Raw genomic sequence first — 20776 nt, forward strand, 5'->3', positions numbered from 1 at the left:
TCCAAAGGTGGATTTTGTGTGAATCGAGTGGCTCTACCCAACGATGGATGGCGTGACAACCTTCTTAAGGGATTGAGTTCATTTTCTTTTATGTTTAGGCAAATATAGTAGTAATGAATAAAAGGGTTTCAAGCATGCCTCACTTGGTACCAATACATTTACCTACGATCGTATGGTTAAAAATAAGTTGTTGGTAGGAAATAGTTCTAGTTGTGACCTCTTGACTCTTGTGTTGACTTAAACAGTCATCGAGTGGTTCAGTCAAGCCATTTGTGATTCTCAATCTTAGCTAGGGTTGTTGTGGGCCCTCGACTCTGTTCTCTTTAGCAATCTAGAAGCGTGAGAGGTGAGATGTTTAGTTGCAAGTCCAAGTACCCGTGCTAAAGATCTAGAACTTGCCCCGAATATTTTTCTAGGCGAAATTCTAAGTGTAGCTTAGTTTGAGAAATGATTGTAGGCTCTCCGTGATCCAATTTGAAATTTGAAAAATCCATAGCCTAACAAAGTGATATCTCTAGTCAACCCATTCGAGCCTAAGCCATTTTTCTTTAAATAACCACGTTACAAGCCTTTATCTATTTTGTAATGACCCTCTCTTGTCACCCAATCTTTCCTTAGAATTCTTGAGAAATAATTGGCAAAAATATAAGTTTGGGGGAGAGACGAGGAGTTTGAAGTGATAAAAAGGTACAAATAAGAGAAAGAAATGAAGAAAAGGGAAGACAAAGAAAAGAAAGAAAGAACAAAAAGAAAAATTCCAAAAAGAAAGTGAATGAGGTAGAAAGTTGAAGGGACCTAAAGAAAACAATGATGAAAGGCATGGAATAAATAGAAAAGGAGAAAATGAATGTCATGACCAAGAAAGAGTGATGTTACGTCTCTCTAGTTCCCCCGAGGAAGAAGAAAATGACTCAAAGAGTCGAGAAAGTATGAGCCGAAAAGAAAAAATAGAGTGCTTAAGGAAGAATGAAACTATTCTATTCCAACAAGTCTTACCTTGGTCCAAAAGCCTTCATTAAGTCCTGCAAAAGCCCTGCATGATTTCAAGTTTAGTGAGCTTACATTAGTGGTGATTTACATAAGGGGCATGCTTATGGTACTTAAAGCCGGGCTTGTGATGTTCTTTTGAGAGAGATGAGCGAACTTTTCATAATCCTTGCTTCGAGTGTTACATTCTAAAGTGAGAGTTGTTAATGGAGAGTAGAGGAGGAGGAGTTTGGGATCCACAATGACCTATGTGAAAGAGCGAGCTTCCTTGATAAATAGAGTCAACTCTTGATGCTCTAGTGTCACATTAGAACTATGGTACTCAAAAAGTCATATCATTGTGTTGTTGATAATTCATATGTGTTGGGGGCAATTGTTGGTCCCTATTGATGCATAATTGATTCACTTTAGACCAGCTGAAATATCCTTTTTCTAGTGAAAGTGGGAATTGTCTTAATTGCTTGAGGACAAGCAAAAGCTTAAGTTTGTAGGAGTTGATAAATAGGGATTTTGACTGCTTATTTGCTCTCTTTTACTTGCGTTTTAGCTCAAAAATGCTTAAAGGTATTCCCAAAAACTAATAAAACGTGCTTGCTTGCAGAAACATTAGAAAAAGAGCCAAAGAAGTCAAAATCCATTCATAAAGGAGTCAAAAGTGAACAAGAGCCAAAACAGGGCAACAGTGCGGACCGCACAATTCTAGTACGGCAGCAGAAAGAAGATTAAGAGAGTAGTCTTTTAGCCAGCTTAAGGAGTGCGAACCATACCGAAATTGTGTGGCCGCAAAATGTCAAGTGCGGCCGCACTCATTATTATGCGGACCACGGTATTGAAGAATCAGAGAGCTGGGATCAAGTCCAAAGTAAAGGAGTGCGGACCACATCACTTTTGTGCGGCCGCAGAATCAGAAGCGCAGCCCCACTCATTTTTATGCGGACTGCAGAAGCCCTGAAGTTCCAAGCCCAAGTTCCCAAGACTGCAGACCGCATGATAATTGTGCGGCTGCAGAAGCTCATTGTGCGGACCGCACCAGAATTATGCGACCGCACAACCTTCGCAGGGGTATTTTTGTCAGATATTTTTAGCTTAGTATAAATAGAAAGTTTTGTCATTTTTAGGTTAAGTTTTAGTTTTCAGAAGTGCACCTGATCCATTTTCTTTACTGTTTTGAGTAATTTTGTACTAGATTAACTTCTAAACATTAAATTTTCTTTCTCTAATCAATTATTATGCATTCTATTTTAATTTCTTCTTGTATTTCTTTATTTTGTATGAGTAGCTAAATCTCTAGCTAGGGTTGTGGCCCAACCCTAGTGTGGGTACTAAATGGGTATTTAATTTTATGGTTTATTTGTGATTGGGTTAGTGATATTTAGCTTTGTTCATGCTTGAATTCTAGAATTAATGGTTGCAAACATTGATTCATGCCTAATTGTCTTAGTCTCTTCTTGAGAAAGAGAGACTAAGTCTAGGAAAACTTGGCTAACAAGGAATAGGGGTGAACTCAAGAAATTGATAGCTCCAATTAAAGGGTCAAATCTAGAGATACTAAGACCTGACTCGAGCATATATCACTTGATTTGTGCAATACCCATTTGGACTTGAGAAAGCCAAATTGGGCAAAATCACTCAAACTACCGAGAGGTATAGAGTGGGTAATTGCAAGTGATTGCTATCTTACGACCTCGACTAATCAAACTTACTCTAGAGTTTACAACCTGTTAGGTAACTATCTAGGTAGAAGTCACGACCCTAGATCTTTTACTATTTGAAAAACAACCAAAACCAAAAATATTGTCTCCTAGTTTCATATTTGCAATCAATAGTTTAGAGTAAAAGTAACAACAACAACAACAACAAACAAGAATGTGGAAGAGTAATTTGAGGCACATTATACAATTACACTAGGTGTATACCTAATCCCATTTCTAACTCCCTGAGAATTCGACCCCGACTCGCGTTGGGTTTTATTATTGCTTCGACTGCCTCACTACCTAATTGTGGTGTGAGTTTGGGCAAGATCAGGCATAAGTTGCACTCTTTTTTCCTCACTTGAGTTTTGTCCCAATAGGGTTTTCTCAAGGAGGTTTTTAATGAGGCGATGAGTGAGACACTTCAAGGTTAAGTACACAAGACCAGACCAATTTTTCATTTCCCGACTCCTCAAGATTCTCCAAGTCGAACAATGAAGGGACTAGATATACTGGGACTAGGACTGGAACGCCATTCAATATCCAAAACTTGTAACGTTCTCCAAAATTGCTCAAGAGAAAAATAATGTAATCAGAGCAACGACGTCAAAGTAATAGAAGTTCTCGTTTATCAAAACTACTGTAATGAATGGTTAAGTTCGACCAAGCTCAAACAACACCTATCAGTCATGGTTTAAAAAAATTTAAGTTCGACCAAACTCGAACAACACCTATCGGCCCTCGGCCACAATTCAGTGAATGGTTAAAGTTTAACCGAGTTCTAACAACACCTATCAGCCCTCGTTCACACTTTAACGAAAGGTTAAGTTCGATCAAGCTCAAACAATACCTGACGGCCCTCGGCCACAACCTAACTTAAAGGGGCGTTCGACTAGCCCGAACAACACCTATCGGCCCTCGGCCGCATCTCAACTAAGAAACATAATCGACTTGTATAAATAAAAGGTCGATATAGCCCAGAGCTATTCGACCCAAAGTCTACGGCCACCTAAAGGGCGACAACAATGAAAAGAATAAAGAAGCAAAACATGCAAGTATATAAGCAAAACATGCAAGCATAGAAGTAAAACATACAAGTATAGAAACAAAATGCCAAAATGAAAAAGGTCCATGTAAAACAAAACTCAACTTTGATATTCATATTTAGACGAAGAGTCTTGTACAAAAGCATTCAAAGACGCCGACAAAAAAAAACACAAAAAAAGCTAATGGCCATCACCATCTCGGCCTCCAGCACCCTCTCTATCCTCGTCCTGCGGATAAGTGGAATCATACCAGGCACAATCATCAAGTGATCTATGCCCTCTTCATCATCCTCTTCGGAACCAGGCAGATGTGTGGTAGGGTCATAGTCACAAGCGACCCGAAACTCGCGATTTTTGACTCGGTCATCCTCGAGAGCCGTCTTAGAAACAGTTACCGCCGTATACAAGTCATAGAGCACATCTAGCTGGGCTTCAGCATGGATCTACTCCTTGTACAACTCTCGAGGAATGTTAGGATACTTAGAGGCATTTGACGAATTGGGTCATGCAAGCAGTTGAACCTTCTCGGCCTCAAGAGCAGCAACTCGCTCATACAGCTCTGAGTTTTCCTTGTCCAACTCCTCGATCCTCTCCTCGATCCGGTCCTCTTTAGCCCTTGTCATCGATAACATTTTCCCGTTTAGAGCGGAGAGTCCTGTTCGCCAGCTAAAGAATATCGATCTTTCTCTAAGCATCCACTCAGGAAGACTCCACCTGCTCGAGTATCTATTGTTTCTCAGCGATTTCTCCCCGTAGAATATCAATCTCAAGATGACATCCATTCAATTAGCCACGCAATTCAACTAGTTGGCCTGAAGGTCACTACACTGGGCCTCCACACCCTTGCTTAGCTAAAGCTCCTATTCTATTCTTTTTAACGCCTCCTTAAGGAGGCTAAATCTCCCCACAGCCTCCATTAGCTCCTCGCCCTTCTTCTTCAACTCGTCTCTACTCCCTTCGCGAAGTTGCTTCCAAAGGTCCCGGTACTTTGCACGGTACTCTTCGTACTTTCCCTTTAGCTTTACGTAGATGTCTTTTCACCTTTTCTCCCTTCGGCGCTCTCAATCTCCAAAATGATCGTCTACAAATCGAGAAAATACAAGAGTCAAAACCCAGAAATGAGCTAAGGCAAAAAGAAAAGAATGAACAACTAATATGCTTACCCTAAGAGCAAGGCCGGCGATATTCTTTGACAGAGTACTAACATTTATCGCCTTGAAGGTCACACCCACGACGTCAGAATAGAAAGGACCGAGAGCGGGGACTGTCTCCTCGATATTTCTTAGCAAATCACGATCCATTGGGATCATGATGGTCCTCGAGCCTCCCTCCATCCTCACCTCGATTTGGATAAGTCCCTCGTCAGTCATCTTGAGGCCATCAGGGTCCATGTCGGAACCTGGCTCATCGCCCTCGTTGGCGACGTCTTTTCCCTTGTCCTCGTCAGCCGACGAAACATCCATTGGCAGCCTAGAAAATGAAGCTTCCTCCTGTAAAAGCATGCCCTCATTAACTTTTTTCCGGTTGCGGGGCCTCAAAGCTCAGACAAATATCATCACCAACAAGTATTGTCACTGTTTCACATAATGTGAACCCACCTTCCGCTGAATCGACAGCCAAAGGAACCCCCTTCCTGCATCCACGGCTTTACTTTTATGAGATCGAAGATCCCCATCACTGGGCGATATTTCGACGTTCTCATCAACTAGTTAAAATAAGTGGGAGCGGGCGCAGCAGCCGAAAGATAGGCATTGGCAGGAGGCGTAACGGTTGAAACAGGAGGGGATATGAAAAATGTAGCGACCCTCCTTCTCCGAAATGTAGGCACGGGGGCCTGACCCACCCCGTGGTCCCTCTGACAGAACCTAGAGAAAAATAGAGGGGAAGAAAATGGTAAACACGACGAACATACACCACATAAGTATGACATCATCGGGAAGAACGAGATTACCTATTGAGGGGAGAGCCGGCTTGAACTTCTGAAAGAAGATCGACCAGTCACAAATCCCCACCGTTTGGGGAGGATCCATCTAACCCAGTCGGCAAGATGTGCTACCAACTAAAGAGGTCGATTAGTAGCTACAGAAAGAAAATGGTCATTTGATCTGCCCAAAACTAAAAAATTTAACGAAGAGAAGAAACACAACAACGTGGACACTTACGTAGGAGGTTCCAAGCCTTAAGGAAGCCGGTAACATCAGATACCACGACATCGGTCCTGACGAAGAAGAAGTCGAGCTAGAATTATTGATTACCCTTGTCATCTATCCTCACCACTAAGCACTTTCCTCCACGGGGGCGAAGATTCAGCATCGTTCCTCGATAGAAATGAGGTGCAAAAATATGCACCAAATGGCGCACTGTGACTTCGACTTCCGCTAGTTTAACGAACTTTGCCAACATCTTGATTACCTTGAAAACGTAGGGGCGAGTTGTGCATGGCACAAGTTATAGTGGCGACAAAACTCTTCTATTAGTAGAGGAAATGGGAACGAGTAGCTGATGGTGAATGGATAGGCGTAGAGGGCACAGTATCCAGGATGGTGGATCTGTACTTCATCATTACCAGCATGAACTAATTCTATGTGGTCGGGGAGGCCAAACTTATTCTTAAGCTCAACTAAGAGCTCAACCGTCATCGTAGATTGGAACTTTTAGGTCGCCACTTCCTATGGTTTGTGGAAGTAGGGTTTAGCATCGAGACATCAATGTATAATCTCCTCAACTGAGGGGAGAGTTTCCTCCTCAATGGCGGTAACAACATCTCCCCTAAGAGCGAGGAATATGATGTCCAAAGGAATGGAGTGATCTTCCACACTAGCATCAGATGACAAGTTTGACATAGTTATGGAGATTTAGAAGGAGACAAAAGAGGAAATCAGAAGTATATCGAAACTGTATAAAGAAGGAAAAAGAATTCCAAAGTAGAAGTGAAGAGAGTGTAAAAGTTTGAATTTTAACAAGACCATCCCTTTTTATAGAGTTTGAGACACCAAAATCAAAAGGGTCTATCATAATTGGCACATGAATCGAAACGGTAGAGCTAATCAAAGGTCATACGAGAATCGATACAATGTGTCGGGAATCAACATCATCATGATGCATGACATCATAACATCACTTCCTTTCTTGTACCAAATGGTTCTAACAAATCACCCGAGAAATTTAAGGGTTTAAAATATGCAGCCTACAAGGAGCTATGTTGCCTGCTCATCATAATGGAGACGACCGATGTCATCTACTCAGCGAACTTGACTAATAAGATGGACATAAATGGGATTATCCGCTCATTGAACTCACCCATGAAGACGACCTCAACAAGTGGAGGGACTAACTATATGGGCCAAAAATTATCCTAGCTATATTTGGGCCATGTCGACACTAAGACAACCCTCAACGACTGCCATGCATCATCAGTATAATTTTAACAAAAGACGAAGATAAGGCCGAAGTCATCTCACAAAGGACGAAGACTAAGTCAAAGAGTCAATAGAGACCGAGGTCGAGGATGAGTACTCTCCTTAACGGAGCAGTAATGACTAGGTTTAGGGTTAGGATTTTAAAGAGAATATTCCAAGAATTTGTACAATTATAAATAGAAAAAGAGGTAGTTATAGAAAGGTATTTGACACTCATTGTAAAAGAACAACACTTTGACATTCTCTAAAGCTTCTTGTTTTATATACATACAAAATAGACCTTTCTCTCAGATCTGATTCTAACTTTTATCCTACGATCCAAGAATACGAATACTCAAAGGTTCATCAATCACTTATCATTATTAGGGGGAATATAACTGAACCCAGCCTTTTTTCGGTTATCTCACTTGTAATTTATTTACTTTTATGACATTATATTTCATTTATCACTATTGAATGTTATCTTCATTGCTCTTGGGCCATTAAATATTGTCTTTGCTGCATAGTTATTACTAAATGATGGCATTTGAGCCATTTTACCGTGAAATCAATCAAACGAACTTTTAGATATTAATATTGGCTAAGGTTAACTCTAATTTGTTAGAAAATCTAATTGTTTAAACCTAAAATCTAATTATAGGACAAACATGATTGAGTTAAAATAAACTTATAAGTCTTTAGCTACATCCTCATGTGGAAAGACAGTTTGAAAAACCTAAACTAACTTAAGGAGCAGGTGCACATGGAGTGGTCTTTTCCGGAATTAGTTTGAGAGACATATTTATTGATGTTCGAAAGCCAATGAGAGTCAACTTGATCATGGTATTGTAGTATACGACCATTTATTTTGAGCTTCGTTAGTATGGCCTTGATGTTAATGGCTTTTATTTATATAGATATGAAGAAAATTTATATATGTGAAGGTATATAACAACACTTACACTTGTAGCAAGCACTTATAGTTCAATGTTTGTTCCTTTCTTGAGTTGTTTATGCTCAATTATATTTGTATAAACAATTACTTCATTGAATGGAGACACCAACACTTAGAATTAGTGTTCTGCTCCAAAATTTAAAAGTATCTCAGAAATTTCTACATATTTGGCTTCGGTTCAAACTTAACAAGTTTGTTTTAGACCTCTACAAACAAATTAAACACAATTTATGATTTGATGGTCAGGTGGGGAGTCTTGACTAAGGATAAAACCCAAGAGTTGGAGGGGCAGTTGTCGGCTATGGGAGCCTGGAAGAGCAGTAGTAACGCGAGCACTATGTGGTCGACGACAATAAACTGTATAAGGGAGGTTGTGAGAGAGGTGTTAGGGGTCTCGACGGGTATCTCTAGCGAGCACAAAGGAGACTGGTGGTGGAATGAAGTGATCCAAAGTAAAATGGAAGCGAAGAAGGCGGCGTACCTGAAGTTAATAGGGAGCATAGTTGAGGAGGAGAGACGAACGTGCATGGAGAGATATAAGGTAGCTAGGAAGGAAGCTAAGCTGGCGGTTACGGAGGCTAAGATTGCGGCTTATGGTCGTATGTACGAGGAACTAGGGAGAAAGGCGGGGAGAAGAAGTTATTCCGGCTGGCCAAGATGAGAGAGAGGAAGACTCGGGATTTGGACCAAGTGATATGCATCAAGGACAAAGATGGTAGAGTATTGATGGAAGATGCCCAGATTAAGAGGAGATGATAGACTTACTTTCATAAACTTTTTAATGAAGAAGGGGATCGAGATATTGTGCTAGGTGAATTGGAGCATTCCGAGAGTCACCGTGACTTTGGGTACTACAGGCGCATCAAGGTTGAGGAGGTCTTGGGAGCTATGCGTAAGATGAGTAGGGTAGAGCAATCATGCCAGATGAAATTCCGGTTGAATTTTGGAAGTGTGTGGGTAGAGCAGGCTTGGAGTGGCTGACTGGGCTGTTTAATATTATTTTTAGGACGAAAAAGATGAGTGGAGGTGGAGTATGGTGGTTCCATTGTATAAGAACAAAGGTGATATCCAGAGTTGTAATAATTATATGGGTATCAAATTACTAAGTTATACCATGAAAGTTTGGGAGAGGACGGTTGAACCGAAGGTGACGAAAATGGTGTCTATATCCGACAACCAGTTTGGGTTCATGCTGGGTCGTTCTACTACAGAAGCTATATACCTTATTAGGAGACTTGTGGAATAGTATAGGGAGAGGAAGAAGGATTTACACATGATGTTTATTGATCTGAAGAAAGCGTATGACAAGGTTCCTAGAGAAGTTCCCTGGAGATGCTTGGAGGCTAAAAATGTGTTGGTTGCCTACATTAGGGTGATTAATGACATGTATGATGGGGCTAAAACTTGGGTTAGGACAGTAGGAGGCGACTCTGAGCATTTTCCGGTTGTTATAGGGTTGCACCAAGGTTCTGTGCTCAACCCATTCTTATTTTCCCTGGTGATGGACGCATTAACACACTATATTCAAGGGGAGGTGCCATGGTGTATATTATTCGCTAATGACATAGTTTTGATTGATGAGTCACGAGCCGGTGTTAATGAGAGTCTGGAGGTTTGGAGACAAGCTCTTAAGTCTAAGGATTTCAAGCTGAGCAGGACGAAGACAGAATACTTGGAATGTAAGTTCAACACTGAGTCGAGGGAAGTGGACGTGGATATGAGGCTTGAATCACAAGTCATCCCAAGTAGAGGTAGTTTCAAGTACCTTGGGTCGGTTATCCAAAGGGTAGGGGAGATCGACGAGGATGTCACATACCGTATTGGAGTGGGGTGGATGAAGTGGAGGTTAGCATTTAGAGTCCTATATGACAAGAAAGTGGCATCGATACTCAAAAGTAAATTTTATAAAGCAGTGGTTACACCGGCCATGATGTATCAGACTGAGTGTTGGCCTGTTAAGAACTCACATATCCAGAAGATGAAAGTAGCAGAGATGAGGATGTTGAGGTGGATGTGCGATCACACTAAGATGGATAAGATTAGAAATGATGATATTCGGGAGAAGCTGGGCGTGACTCCCATTGATAACAAGATGCGGGAAACGAGGCTCAGATGGTTCGGGCACGTACAGAGGAGAAGCCCGAATGCTCCGGTAAGAAGGTGTGAGCGGCTGGCTTTAGAGGGCATGAGAAGAGGTAGAGGGTGGCCTAAGAAGTATTGGGGAGAGGTTATCAGGCAAGACATGTCAAGGCTTCAGATTTCGGAGGACATGACCCTTGATAGGAAGCTGTGGAGATCGAATATTAGATTTGTAGGTTAGGAGGTAGTTGAGTCTTTCCTTAGTTCGTACCTTTGTGAGGCTAGTTTGGTAGGGTTTTTGTGTGTGACAGCTAGTGAAAATGTTGTGTCTTACTACTCTTTCATTTTTCATAGTGCCGAGTCTATTTACTGGCTATCGTTTTTGCTTTGCACCTATTTTCTGGTTTTCATGATGTTGTTATTTTTTCTTATGTTATCTGTTGGTGGTACTGATATTGTCTCTTTTCTTCTTCTTGAGCTGAGGGTCTTTGGAAAACAACCTCTCTACTCCTCGGGGTAAGGGTAAGGTCTGCGTACACACTACCCTCCCCAGACCCCATTAGTGAGATTTTACTAGGTCATTGTTGTTATTTCTCTAGGTTTATTATGCAAATTAATTTCTGCCCATCATATTCAAACTTCTTCAATTGAGATGTGTGTGAACCCGCATACCTAAAAGCCTGTGATAAGTGATAACTAGTATTATGGACACAAAGCCAATCATATTGGATATTTTGCTGCATAGTTTTTCAAAAATCAGTGAAATGATGTTCATAGAATATGAAACAAACTATACTTGCTAAGGAGAAAGAAAATTCATAAATGATGTCAAGGAATAGATGGATCCGCATACTATGAATCGAACCACTTCAAAATTGTAAACATTGAATGGGTTATGATGGAGACTATGGGAGACCCTAAAGTGTAATTGTAAGCGATGACCAATGGTAAAAATTGCACGGGGCACCCTATTTGGTCGCCCCCATTTAACCTATACCTATTTTTTAAAATTTTTTAACTTATACCCACTTTTTAAATAACGTCAGTCCCCTTTCTCCTCCTTATTCCCCTTTCTCCTCCTCCTTCTAACTTTTACCTTTTATGTAGTACGTATTTATTTTTGGTGCTCAACACACATTGAAACAATTTATGTTTGCTTTAAATGTACATCTGTATTCTGTAATATAATACCTTTGAAGTTGTTGTTCTACTCATAATAAGAATTTATGCTGAATACGCTTGTATATTGATATTTCTTTAACTTTATCAGGTAGGTTTAGAAGGGAACTTGTTTAAAATAAAATTTGAATTTAAGAGTTTTAATAATTCAGTAAGCAAGAAATAATTGGAGTTTAAAATTACAAAACGAAAGACAAAAAAGCAGAAGCTGAAGAAGAAAGAAAAGACCTGGAACACACAAGCACTAGAAAGAAAAGAGAATTAGAGCTGAAGTTCGACAGTTACAAAACAAAAACTTCAGCTCTAGAGCTGAAGTTATTTAGTTCTCTTTTCTTTCTAGTTGATCAACCGCGAAACACCAAAAACAGTAGTGATTGCCTCAGACTTCAGCTCTAGAGCTGAAGTTTCTCAGTTACAATACAAAAACCTAGCTTAGAGCTGAAGTTTCCCAGTTACAACACAGAAACTTCAGCTCTAGAGCTGAAGTTTCCCAGTTACAACACATAAACTTCAGCTCTAGAAGCTTACAAACAAGAACTTCAGCTCTAGAGCTGAAGTTCGACAGTTACAAAACAAAAACTTCAGCTCTAGAGCTGAACTTCAGGCCCGGCTACTAGAATGCTGAAGTTTTGCGTGATTGGCTTTGCTACTTCAGCCCCGTATGCTGAAATTATGCGAAAAAGCGGGTACACTTGCAATTTTTTTTGCAAAGCGGACACAAGTTAAAACGTGACACAAAAAGCGGGTATAAATGCAAATGCCCCTTACCAATGTTTGTGGCAAAACAGAACAAGCCAAAGCAAGGAGGAGAGAGCATAGATGTGGCAACACTTGAGCCTAATGATCCACCTTTTCTACACTTAACCGTCGAAATCTTAATTATTCGGCACAATCTCCATTGAGAATACCTTAAATGCTCGCAAAACGGCAAATACTTGGTCATTGATACCATAATTTGCATAAAACTAGAGTCGAAGTATATATATGTAAAATACCCATTTGTTTCCCTTTTCACTTTATAAAACACCGGTTTAACCAGAAAGGTAAAATCCGTTATCCATGAAAATGTGCTAATGAGAGAGTTTTATTTATTTAGCTTATTATAGAACCCGTTAAGGTGCAATAGGCTTGGAGAACAAGACAAAGTGCGTGACTTGGGCGATGGGTTTTGCTAGGGCTTTGTAAAATCGCGGAACCTCCCTTCGTCGGACCGTCAATCGACAGTCATTTCGTCTCTCTCGAACGTCCAATCCACATTTCCGATTCACAGAAACATCAATGAACGCGGCGAGATCGAACTCCCTCAGCAAGTTCCGGCTGCTGAACCACATACTTCAATCGCCGACCACCAGAGCAGTCTCCACCCTCTCTTCTCCGATTCTAAGGCAGTCCTCTCTTCTCTCCAACCAACCTCCTCCACGTCAGCTCTCCCCTTTCTTCACCTCCGTCCGCCATTTCCGCAACGCTCGCGACCCCAGCGTGAGGTAAAATTCTCGGTCCTGTTTTTGTATTGTTATAATTTTCATTGTAATTTGTTTTCTGTGAGTAAGTTGTGATTTTTATGAAGATATGAAATCCCGCCGCCGGTAAATTGGGGAGTACGAATAGTGCCTGAGAAGAAGGCTTATGTTGTTGAGCGGTTTGGGAAATATGCGAAGACGTTGACTCCTGGAATTCACGTATTGATCCCCTTCGTGGATAAGATTGCTTATGTGCATTCGCTAAAGGAAGAGGCAATTCCTATACCGGACCAATCCGCCATTACGAAGGACAATGTCAGCATTTTAATTGATGGTGTTCTCTACGTCAAGGTTAGAAAACCCTAACTAGCTTTAGATTGAGCCGTTGTTGGTTGTGCGCTCGCGGAAATGAGCTGATGATGTTTGATTTTTGCTGTTTTAACTGTAGATTGTGGACCCTAAATTGGCGTCGTATGGGGTTGAGAATCCACTGTATGCGGTAATTCAGCTAGCACAGACAACTATGCGAAGTGAGCTTGGTAAGATCACACTGGACAAGACCTTTGAGGAAAGGGACACTTTGAATGAAAAGATAGTGGTGAGATTTTTACTAGCAATATTCCGTAAAATTCTAGCCCCAGACCCCTTTATTTCTGCTCATTAATAGCATATGTCCAGTATCTATCTGTTTTTTGATCAGTTCCTTCCACTTATGGTTAGCTGAATCTGAAAATAGAGTAATTTGCCTATGCAATCTGTTGGATGTGATTCTTCACTCTTGAGATGCAAGTTGTTGTATGTGATTATTCATTTTGGAGATTCGAGCTTAGAATTTTTGGTTTGATGATTTACTTATCTTGAATTTTGCAAGTTTCACGTAAAGTTGATCTTATCAAATAAGTGTCATATTAACTTTGTTTGGTATGGTTTTAAACAACTCTACCATTTTAAACAACTCTACCACTCAAGACAGGCTGCCCTCTTTCTTTTTTTTCTTTTATGACAGAGGTGTCCGGGCCAACTAATGATGACGTCAACTATACCATCAGGGTATACTAGGTAACTCTTCCCACTAAACCTTAGGTAGATGGGAAGAAATCACCTAGTGTTTTTTGTCTACGCCTAGGATTTGAACCTGAGACCTCATGGTTCTCCTCCCACCTCATTGACCACTTGGTTGCACCCTTGAGTGACTTCAGAATGCTAAACTTGTTGGGAAGCATAGACTTTAGCCAACCAAGCAATTTTTCTCTTAAATTTTTTAAAGCAAATAGACATTGTAAAAGCATGAGCCTTAGTTCACCTAGCGCATGCAATATTAATGCTCCTCTATTTCTGGTTTTGCAACTTGACATTGCTTTAATAAATGGTTCACATCATCTCGCAACCATTTGCACATGAAGCACCAGTTGACATGTGTTATATCCCTTTCATTATATTTTTAGCAGTTAGTATCCCTGCTTTTACTGCTATCCATGTGAACAAGCAAACCTTTCTCAATGCTCTAGGTATCCAAACAGAGAAATAATGGGCATCCACTATCCTCTCTTTTCAGTAACTTGTGTTAGAAGGACTTCCCTAGAAAATTCCACTTCCCCTGCCTATAGACTTCCATGTATCCAGCTTTGATCGGGTGAGATTTGGTCTGTAAGGTAATTTTATCAGATTTGAAGTCCTTTTATCTTTCGATGTTGTATGTTTATTTTGAATCTTAAGTTGTATAATGATCCATCATCTTGTTCTTAGTATAACTGGTCAAATGCTATCCTTTCTGGTCCCGATATGTGGAACATTAGTTGGGTATTTGACACTTAAGATGTCATCCCAACACCATTTGTCCTTTCAGAAGCTATCCTGATCCCATAACCAACTTTAAATGTGACGTTACAGCTGAACTCTTTCCATCTTTTCATGATATCCCTCCATAGTTTGCACTCATAAGGTAGAGTGGTGTTTTTGGTTTTCGGTTTTCCATTCCTCCTCATCATACTTGTCTGCATTCACTTTCTTCTATAGGCTGTATTTCTCATTACTGAACCTCCAAAACCATTTTCTTAAGAGTGCTTTTGCTGAATACTCTTAAGTGTTTCAGCCCGAGCACTCCATACCTTAAAAAAGATGTGACCAACTTTTCTATCACTCTTTCCGATGCATGCATGGTTGGGACACTTGAAAATGTGCTCCTGATCAGGCTTTCTTTACCTCCCTTCGCCAGGTATCTTTTCTGGCACTCTGTCAACCTTCTCAACTTTTTCTAATTTAAGATTTCAAACTGCAAGGCCCTTGTGTGATGCTCGTTATCGATAGTCATAATGCTCATTGTAATGTATCTACTACGTTTATACATTTGGTGTAAATTGCAAATTGTTATGCAATCCTAAGCAAGTTGGGGTCGGCTATATGAATCCTCGTTGTCGTCACTCCATTTAGGCCCATCTTAATCCTGTTGACATGGAGGTTGTATATTAATTATGTACCTGTTGGTAGTTCCTGTTATCCCAAATTACCTATTCTCTTTGTATTTCACTGTTAACTGACTTTTTTTCACTATCAAATTTGTTGCTTTGTTTGTTATAGTGTAGTTATCCTATTTTGATTATGCTTTAGTACTGAGGTGTAACACTGAAGAATTAGTTTATTCAAGTAAAATCATGTCCGATTAGATAGAAAATTGACTTTTTGAAGAATTTGAATATTGTGTCTAGAGGCGGATCTAGGATTTGATGACTACGGGTACCACTATTTTAATGCAAACTTACCACTAGTAAAGTTGATTGAATTAGGGTACGTTTAGTCGGTTTGATCCGTTGAATTAATTCGGTTCGGGCCGTTTCGATCCATTTTGAATTAATTTAGTTCGATATACAAGATTTTTGGTGCATAAATAAATAGGTGATCACCAAACTAAGTAGGTTTTGTCCAATGCGATCTGATTTTCTTGATTCAAATTCTTAATAATATGATTAAAAAATAAAAATAAAAATAAGAATTTAAAATAAAGAAATACACCGCTTCAATCTACATGTAGCTAGATTATTGTTATCTTTGTTGATACTATCATTCTGAAAAATTTGGAAATCAAGGAAAAAATAATACTCTCTCCATTTCAATTTATGTGAACCTATTTCCTTCTTAGTCCGTGCCAAAAAGAATGACCTCTTTTCATATTTGGAAACAATTTACCTTTATGCATTGATTTATAGCCACACAAAATATATGTGCCTCATTTTACGCCACAAGTTCAAAAGTTTTATCTCTTTCCTTAAACTAGTAGCCCATTCAAATGGGTTCACATAAATTGAAACGGAGGGAGTATATTTGAAGGATACAAAGAGAAAATGCTTAAAATCATGTACAAATAAAGATCTAGAAAAACAAAGCGGAAAGCAAATTTATAATTTAATAAATAATGCAAAGATGAAGATTGAAGAATTAAAAGAAATAAAGAAAAGGAGCAAAAAGAGAAGAAAGAAAAGGGAACAAGGAAAAACTAGCTTGAAAACGTAGACAGTGACTTAGTGAGTATCGACATCGATCCTACATCTTGCAGGTGGAAAGTTGGCACTTTAACCATGGCACCTAGAGTGGATTAGTGACTCCGGGTGCCACTATTACATATGTACCTTTTGTTGTGTAAATTTTCAATACATATATGAAATTTTACCCAGCGTACGGATGGCGTGCCACCCCCAATGCCCTACATAGATCCGCCCCTGCTTGTATTTCTCTGTGTCACATTTTTTGACAATAAGATGTTTACAAGTTTATAGAGAAAAAGTCATTTTTGGGCAGGTGAAGACATTTTAGAAAAGACAGTAATGCTTGCTTGTTTCCTTTTCTCAATCATTTATGGTTTTCCATGTAGTGTTCCTGCCCTTTTTGTGTGTGGTTATTCAGATTGTTTTTCCGTTTTCCCCCTTTTTTGTGTGAGTTCGGTTATTTTATTAATCATTAAAATTTAAGTAAACTACCACTTAAATTAATTCGTCAACTTGACCATTAGGTGTCTAAGAATGATGTTGAGAAGAAACTCCAAGATGACCAACTTACTAATAAATTAAATAGGTAAGAGTTGCTGAGTTAAGACTGCATCCATGATGAGAGTGCCAGTATCCACCTATTACTGATTCTTTCGCCATATTCTGTGGACTGTATGCTTTATGAGATGTCTGACACTATTCTCGTTGAATTGGTATAACTGAGTCCATTGTCGTCTGGCACATTTGAATGCTGAACTGCAACTTTAAAAAGCAAGAATCTCATGAAACTAATAAATGGAAATATCATCACTTCATCTAAAAAAAAAATGGAAATATCATCTAAAAGAAGTAAAGAACTTTATATGCTTAATAAATCGTGTAAAATCAGAGATGAAATTTCGTGGGAAGGGAAGGAGGGTAAAAACAGAACGTAGTTTTGAACTAGCAGTTTCTACTGTTTTTAGCCATAAAGGTCATTGATATTTGAGAAATTGTTTGCTCTGTTATTTAGATGTGCTTCATGAAATCAGAGGAACATCTACAATGAAACGCAAAGTTAAATGAGAAACGACTACTGGTGTAAGGTTTCATACTGATTCTAGTGAAATTAGTTGTGTATTTCAACTTGATAACGTTACTTAGGTATCTCTTTTTGTAGTTTTAATGTTTTGCTCTTCACCATCAAAATACTGCTTTCTTCATCTTCACTTCACTATTTATCTACGCATGAATCCTGAGTCGCTTGTTGAATGGTCATTATCAGCATCAAGTTCAGTACCTGTTGCATATGTTTTATTTATGGCCATATTATGTTAGCTAGGGATCAGTATTAGTACATAAGCCTATTTAGATGTGAGGTGATGGTATGCTCATCTGATCCATCACTCTGTCAAATTTACCTACAGGCTGTAATGTGCAAAATTTTTTGATGTTGATTTTAGAAAGCGTCCCGTGAATGGTTGCATTCTAATTCTGCCACCTATGATGCTTGAGTTTGATACCTCTGATGCGCGCTTTTATTGCAGATGGCTATTAATGATGCTGCACAAGATTGGGGCTTGAAATGTCTTCGATATGAAATAAGTATGTGGGCTATTCTGCTGATTTTTTCATCATTACAAAAATGGTTGTGGCTTTACATTGCTGGATATGTCTGTTATCCTTCTCATTTCAGGGGATATATCTCCTCCTCGTGGGGTTAGAGCGGCTATGGAGATGCAGGCTGAAGCAGAACGAAAAAAAAGGGCTCAAGTTCTGGAGTCAGAAGGTAATAGATCCTCTTCCTGTTGGTTAGTTTGCAAAGCAGTAATTGCTTTAGAATACTGAGTAGTAGTTTTGCTGGTTCAGAGGAAGGGCCATCCCTTATTCTTATGATATCAGGGACGACCAGCTTAATATGTACATGTGCACGTAGATCTATCGAAAAGCTTTACCATCTGTGGCAGCTAACATTAACAGTCAATCTGTTCTTACTAAATGTGTAGTCTACTTACTGTGAATCTCTTTGGCTGATAACTTGGTAAGGCCTTGTATGACCAAAATGATTACCATGCCAATTTAAAATATCAGCTTGCTACTTTTTGGAATTTCAAGTATTTCAATCTGACATGCAGGATTTTTTTATGATGATATTTTTTGACATCTATAACAGGAGAAAGGCAGGCAAATATTAACATTGCAGATGGAAGGAAGAGTTCAGTGATTCTTGCCTCAGAAGCTGCAAAAATGGACCAGGTCAACAGAGCGCTAGGTTTGTTTACTTAGAACTTCACATTTTCCTTGCACTTTAGTGAGATTTAACTTCCCTTGTTCATGGTCAAGGAAAAAGTAGAGTTGTTTTGCTTAGCCAGTGTAACTCTCAAAAGAAGTGCTCGAACTTTTAGAAGGAACTGATTTTTTATCTGCCATAGCGACTGTCGGATAAGGTTTAGTGGATGGGATAGGGTATGTGTGTGTGTTCTCTTTGGTTTTAAAGACTATAAATGGTGTTCATCATGGTCATTACAGTGCTTTAATGTGGTGCAAGGTGTTTCAAGTTACAGATAATGTTTTAGTCCATTAATGCCCTTTTATTTTTTGAGACTATCAATCTCAGCTTTCACTGGTTCTCCTCACTCACTTTCTCTCCTTATTGATTGAAACAGGTGAAGCGGAAGCAATCCTCGCTAGGGCACAAGCTACAGCAAAAGGGATAGCAATGGTGTCACAAACCCTTAAAGAGCATGGTGGTGCAGAGGTGAGGTTCTTTGAACAACAGTAGTGCTGGTCCTGATCCGGCAATGGGTTATTTCCTTCTTCCTTCTTCCACCCTATCCCTTCTCTTCTGGCAGTTCTGAAAGTGGAACAGCCGGCTGCTTTCATACTTGTAATGCACCAACTTACAGCAAAGTGTTCTCCATAACGTGTAACAAGAATTGAAGAGACATAATTAATGAAATCCACTTAGTAACTTGGATTTTCATATAAATTTGATTGTACCTTCGCCAATCTGTAGTCATGCTTACAGCTTTCAGTATTTGGTTTGTAGGCAGCAAGTTTGAGAATTGCAGAGCAGTATATCCAAGCTTTCAGTAATATTGCAAAGGAGGTGAAGCACAATAGTTACATTATATTTGTGTCAACTGTCATGAGTAAGTTATTTGCTAACATTCTTATTGTTTCTGTTTGCCTTTCTCAACTTTGAAGGGCACCACGCTGTTGCTTCCTACAAGTGCTGCTGATCCTGCTAGCATGATGGCTCAAGCTCTTGGCATATATAAAAACGTAGTGGGCAAGAATTCTGGCACTGAGCTTCCTGGGACCTCTCAATCTAAGTTGACCAGAACCACCAGGCAGAGTGATTCATCTGCAGTCGCTGGCGATGACAGCTCTCTTACTGCGAAATCTGCTGATGAAGATCATCTGGGTGACCCTGTTTTCTCTTTGCAAAGCCACAAAAAGGATGATTGAGTGTCAATGGAGAAGTTCTGATTTCTATTTTCTTAGTTTTGGGGAGTATCTAGCATTACATGCATCTAATTCCTGAGTAGGTAATATGGCAATGATAAGAGTGCCTATTCTTTTGGCATAGAGCTCTGACTTGCATTGCATCATTTGGCGATAACTGTGTTTTTGAGGATGGCTGCTATGTTCTGGATAAGATATTTGGAATGTAGAAAAATGGAGAAAAGAAAATAGTAAAGAACTTACAGTTACCTGGCTTTAGTCCCCCGATTATGTCTTTACTTGCTTGAAGTGTTGGGTAAGGGCATTATACTAGCTGCCTCTCCTTCGAGTTCGAAGGGTGAAGCATTTCCACAGGTTTAATTTTTTGGAGAACATCAAAGGTGTCTTTTGCATAAGAATCTGTCTTCTGATTTCCAAGTTATTAACTTCTACTACAAAATAAGTGGAACTTGTACTTTCTTTGCACGTGGATTTTGTTTTTAATTTTCTCTCCACAAAGTGCTGGCCTTGTTAACCATAAAACTACCTAGTAGATTGCTGTGTTTTTGCAAATGAATCCAGTTGAACTTGGTCGAAAAGCCACAAAGACAGTTGCAACAATTGCACCCTAAATGCTGACACAGCCAATTAATAGAACAAGCGCGTTTTACTGTATTTTCAATATCAATTCTACTAGTATCTTGAGGAAGACTAGAATATGCAGCTTACTGGTATAACTTTTAAGACTCAAAAACAGTGACAGAAGTTTCAATGTTCAATCCAGCCTATTACCTCTCAGGACTGAGATATGCTAGGAAATATTAGCATCGTTTCTATAACGTGATACGACATCAAGTTCCATTTAACTTAGTAACCAAGAATACAGTTGGAAATACCAATCTCACCCAATTCCTAACTCCTCTTACACCCCCTCAAAACACAGATACACAAACAAGGGGAATGGATTTGTGGATAATAGTTTTTCCATTCAGATGTCATGATCTCCCTTATCTCTGTGCGTGTGCTGTGTGTGTGTGTGTGTGGGGGGGGGGGGTAACAATAATTTTATGACTCGG

The 20776-nt window shown here is 39.5% G+C and overlaps 1 protein-coding gene across 1 annotated transcript; it reads left to right on the forward strand.

The window, feature by feature from the left end:
- Positions 1-12285: 12285 nt before the first annotated feature.
- Positions 12286-19969, forward strand: LOC107782585 (uncharacterized). The gene is made up of 9 exons (XM_016603476.2): positions 12286-12819; positions 12903-13146; positions 13244-13393; positions 17801-17858; positions 17950-18042; positions 18427-18525; positions 18920-19011; positions 19303-19362; positions 19461-19969. The coding sequence occupies exons 1-9, from the start codon at positions 12614-12616 to the stop codon at positions 19722-19724; spliced, it is 1266 nt and encodes a 421-aa protein (XP_016458962.1). The 5' UTR covers positions 12286-12613; the 3' UTR covers positions 19725-19969.
- The last annotated feature ends 807 nt before the right edge of the window (positions 19970-20776 follow it).

The sequence above is a fragment of the Nicotiana tabacum genome, chromosome 6, assembly GCF_000715075.1.
Source record: "Nicotiana tabacum cultivar K326 chromosome 6, ASM71507v2, whole genome shotgun sequence".
In the NCBI taxonomy this organism is placed as follows: Eukaryota; Viridiplantae; Streptophyta; class Magnoliopsida; order Solanales; family Solanaceae; genus Nicotiana; species Nicotiana tabacum.

Coding starts and splice junctions, on each gene's coding strand:
- LOC107782585 (XM_016603476.2), top strand. CDS start 12,614: ATGAACGCGGCGAGATCGAACTCCCTCAGCAAGTTCCGGCTGCTGAAC. Junction 12,820..12,902: donor GCTCGCGACCCCAGCGTGAG/GTAAAATTCTCG, acceptor ATTTTTATGAAG/ATATGAAATCCCGCCGCCGG. Junction 13,147..13,243: donor ATGGTGTTCTCTACGTCAAG/GTTAGAAAACCC, acceptor TTTTAACTGTAG/ATTGTGGACCCTAAATTGGC.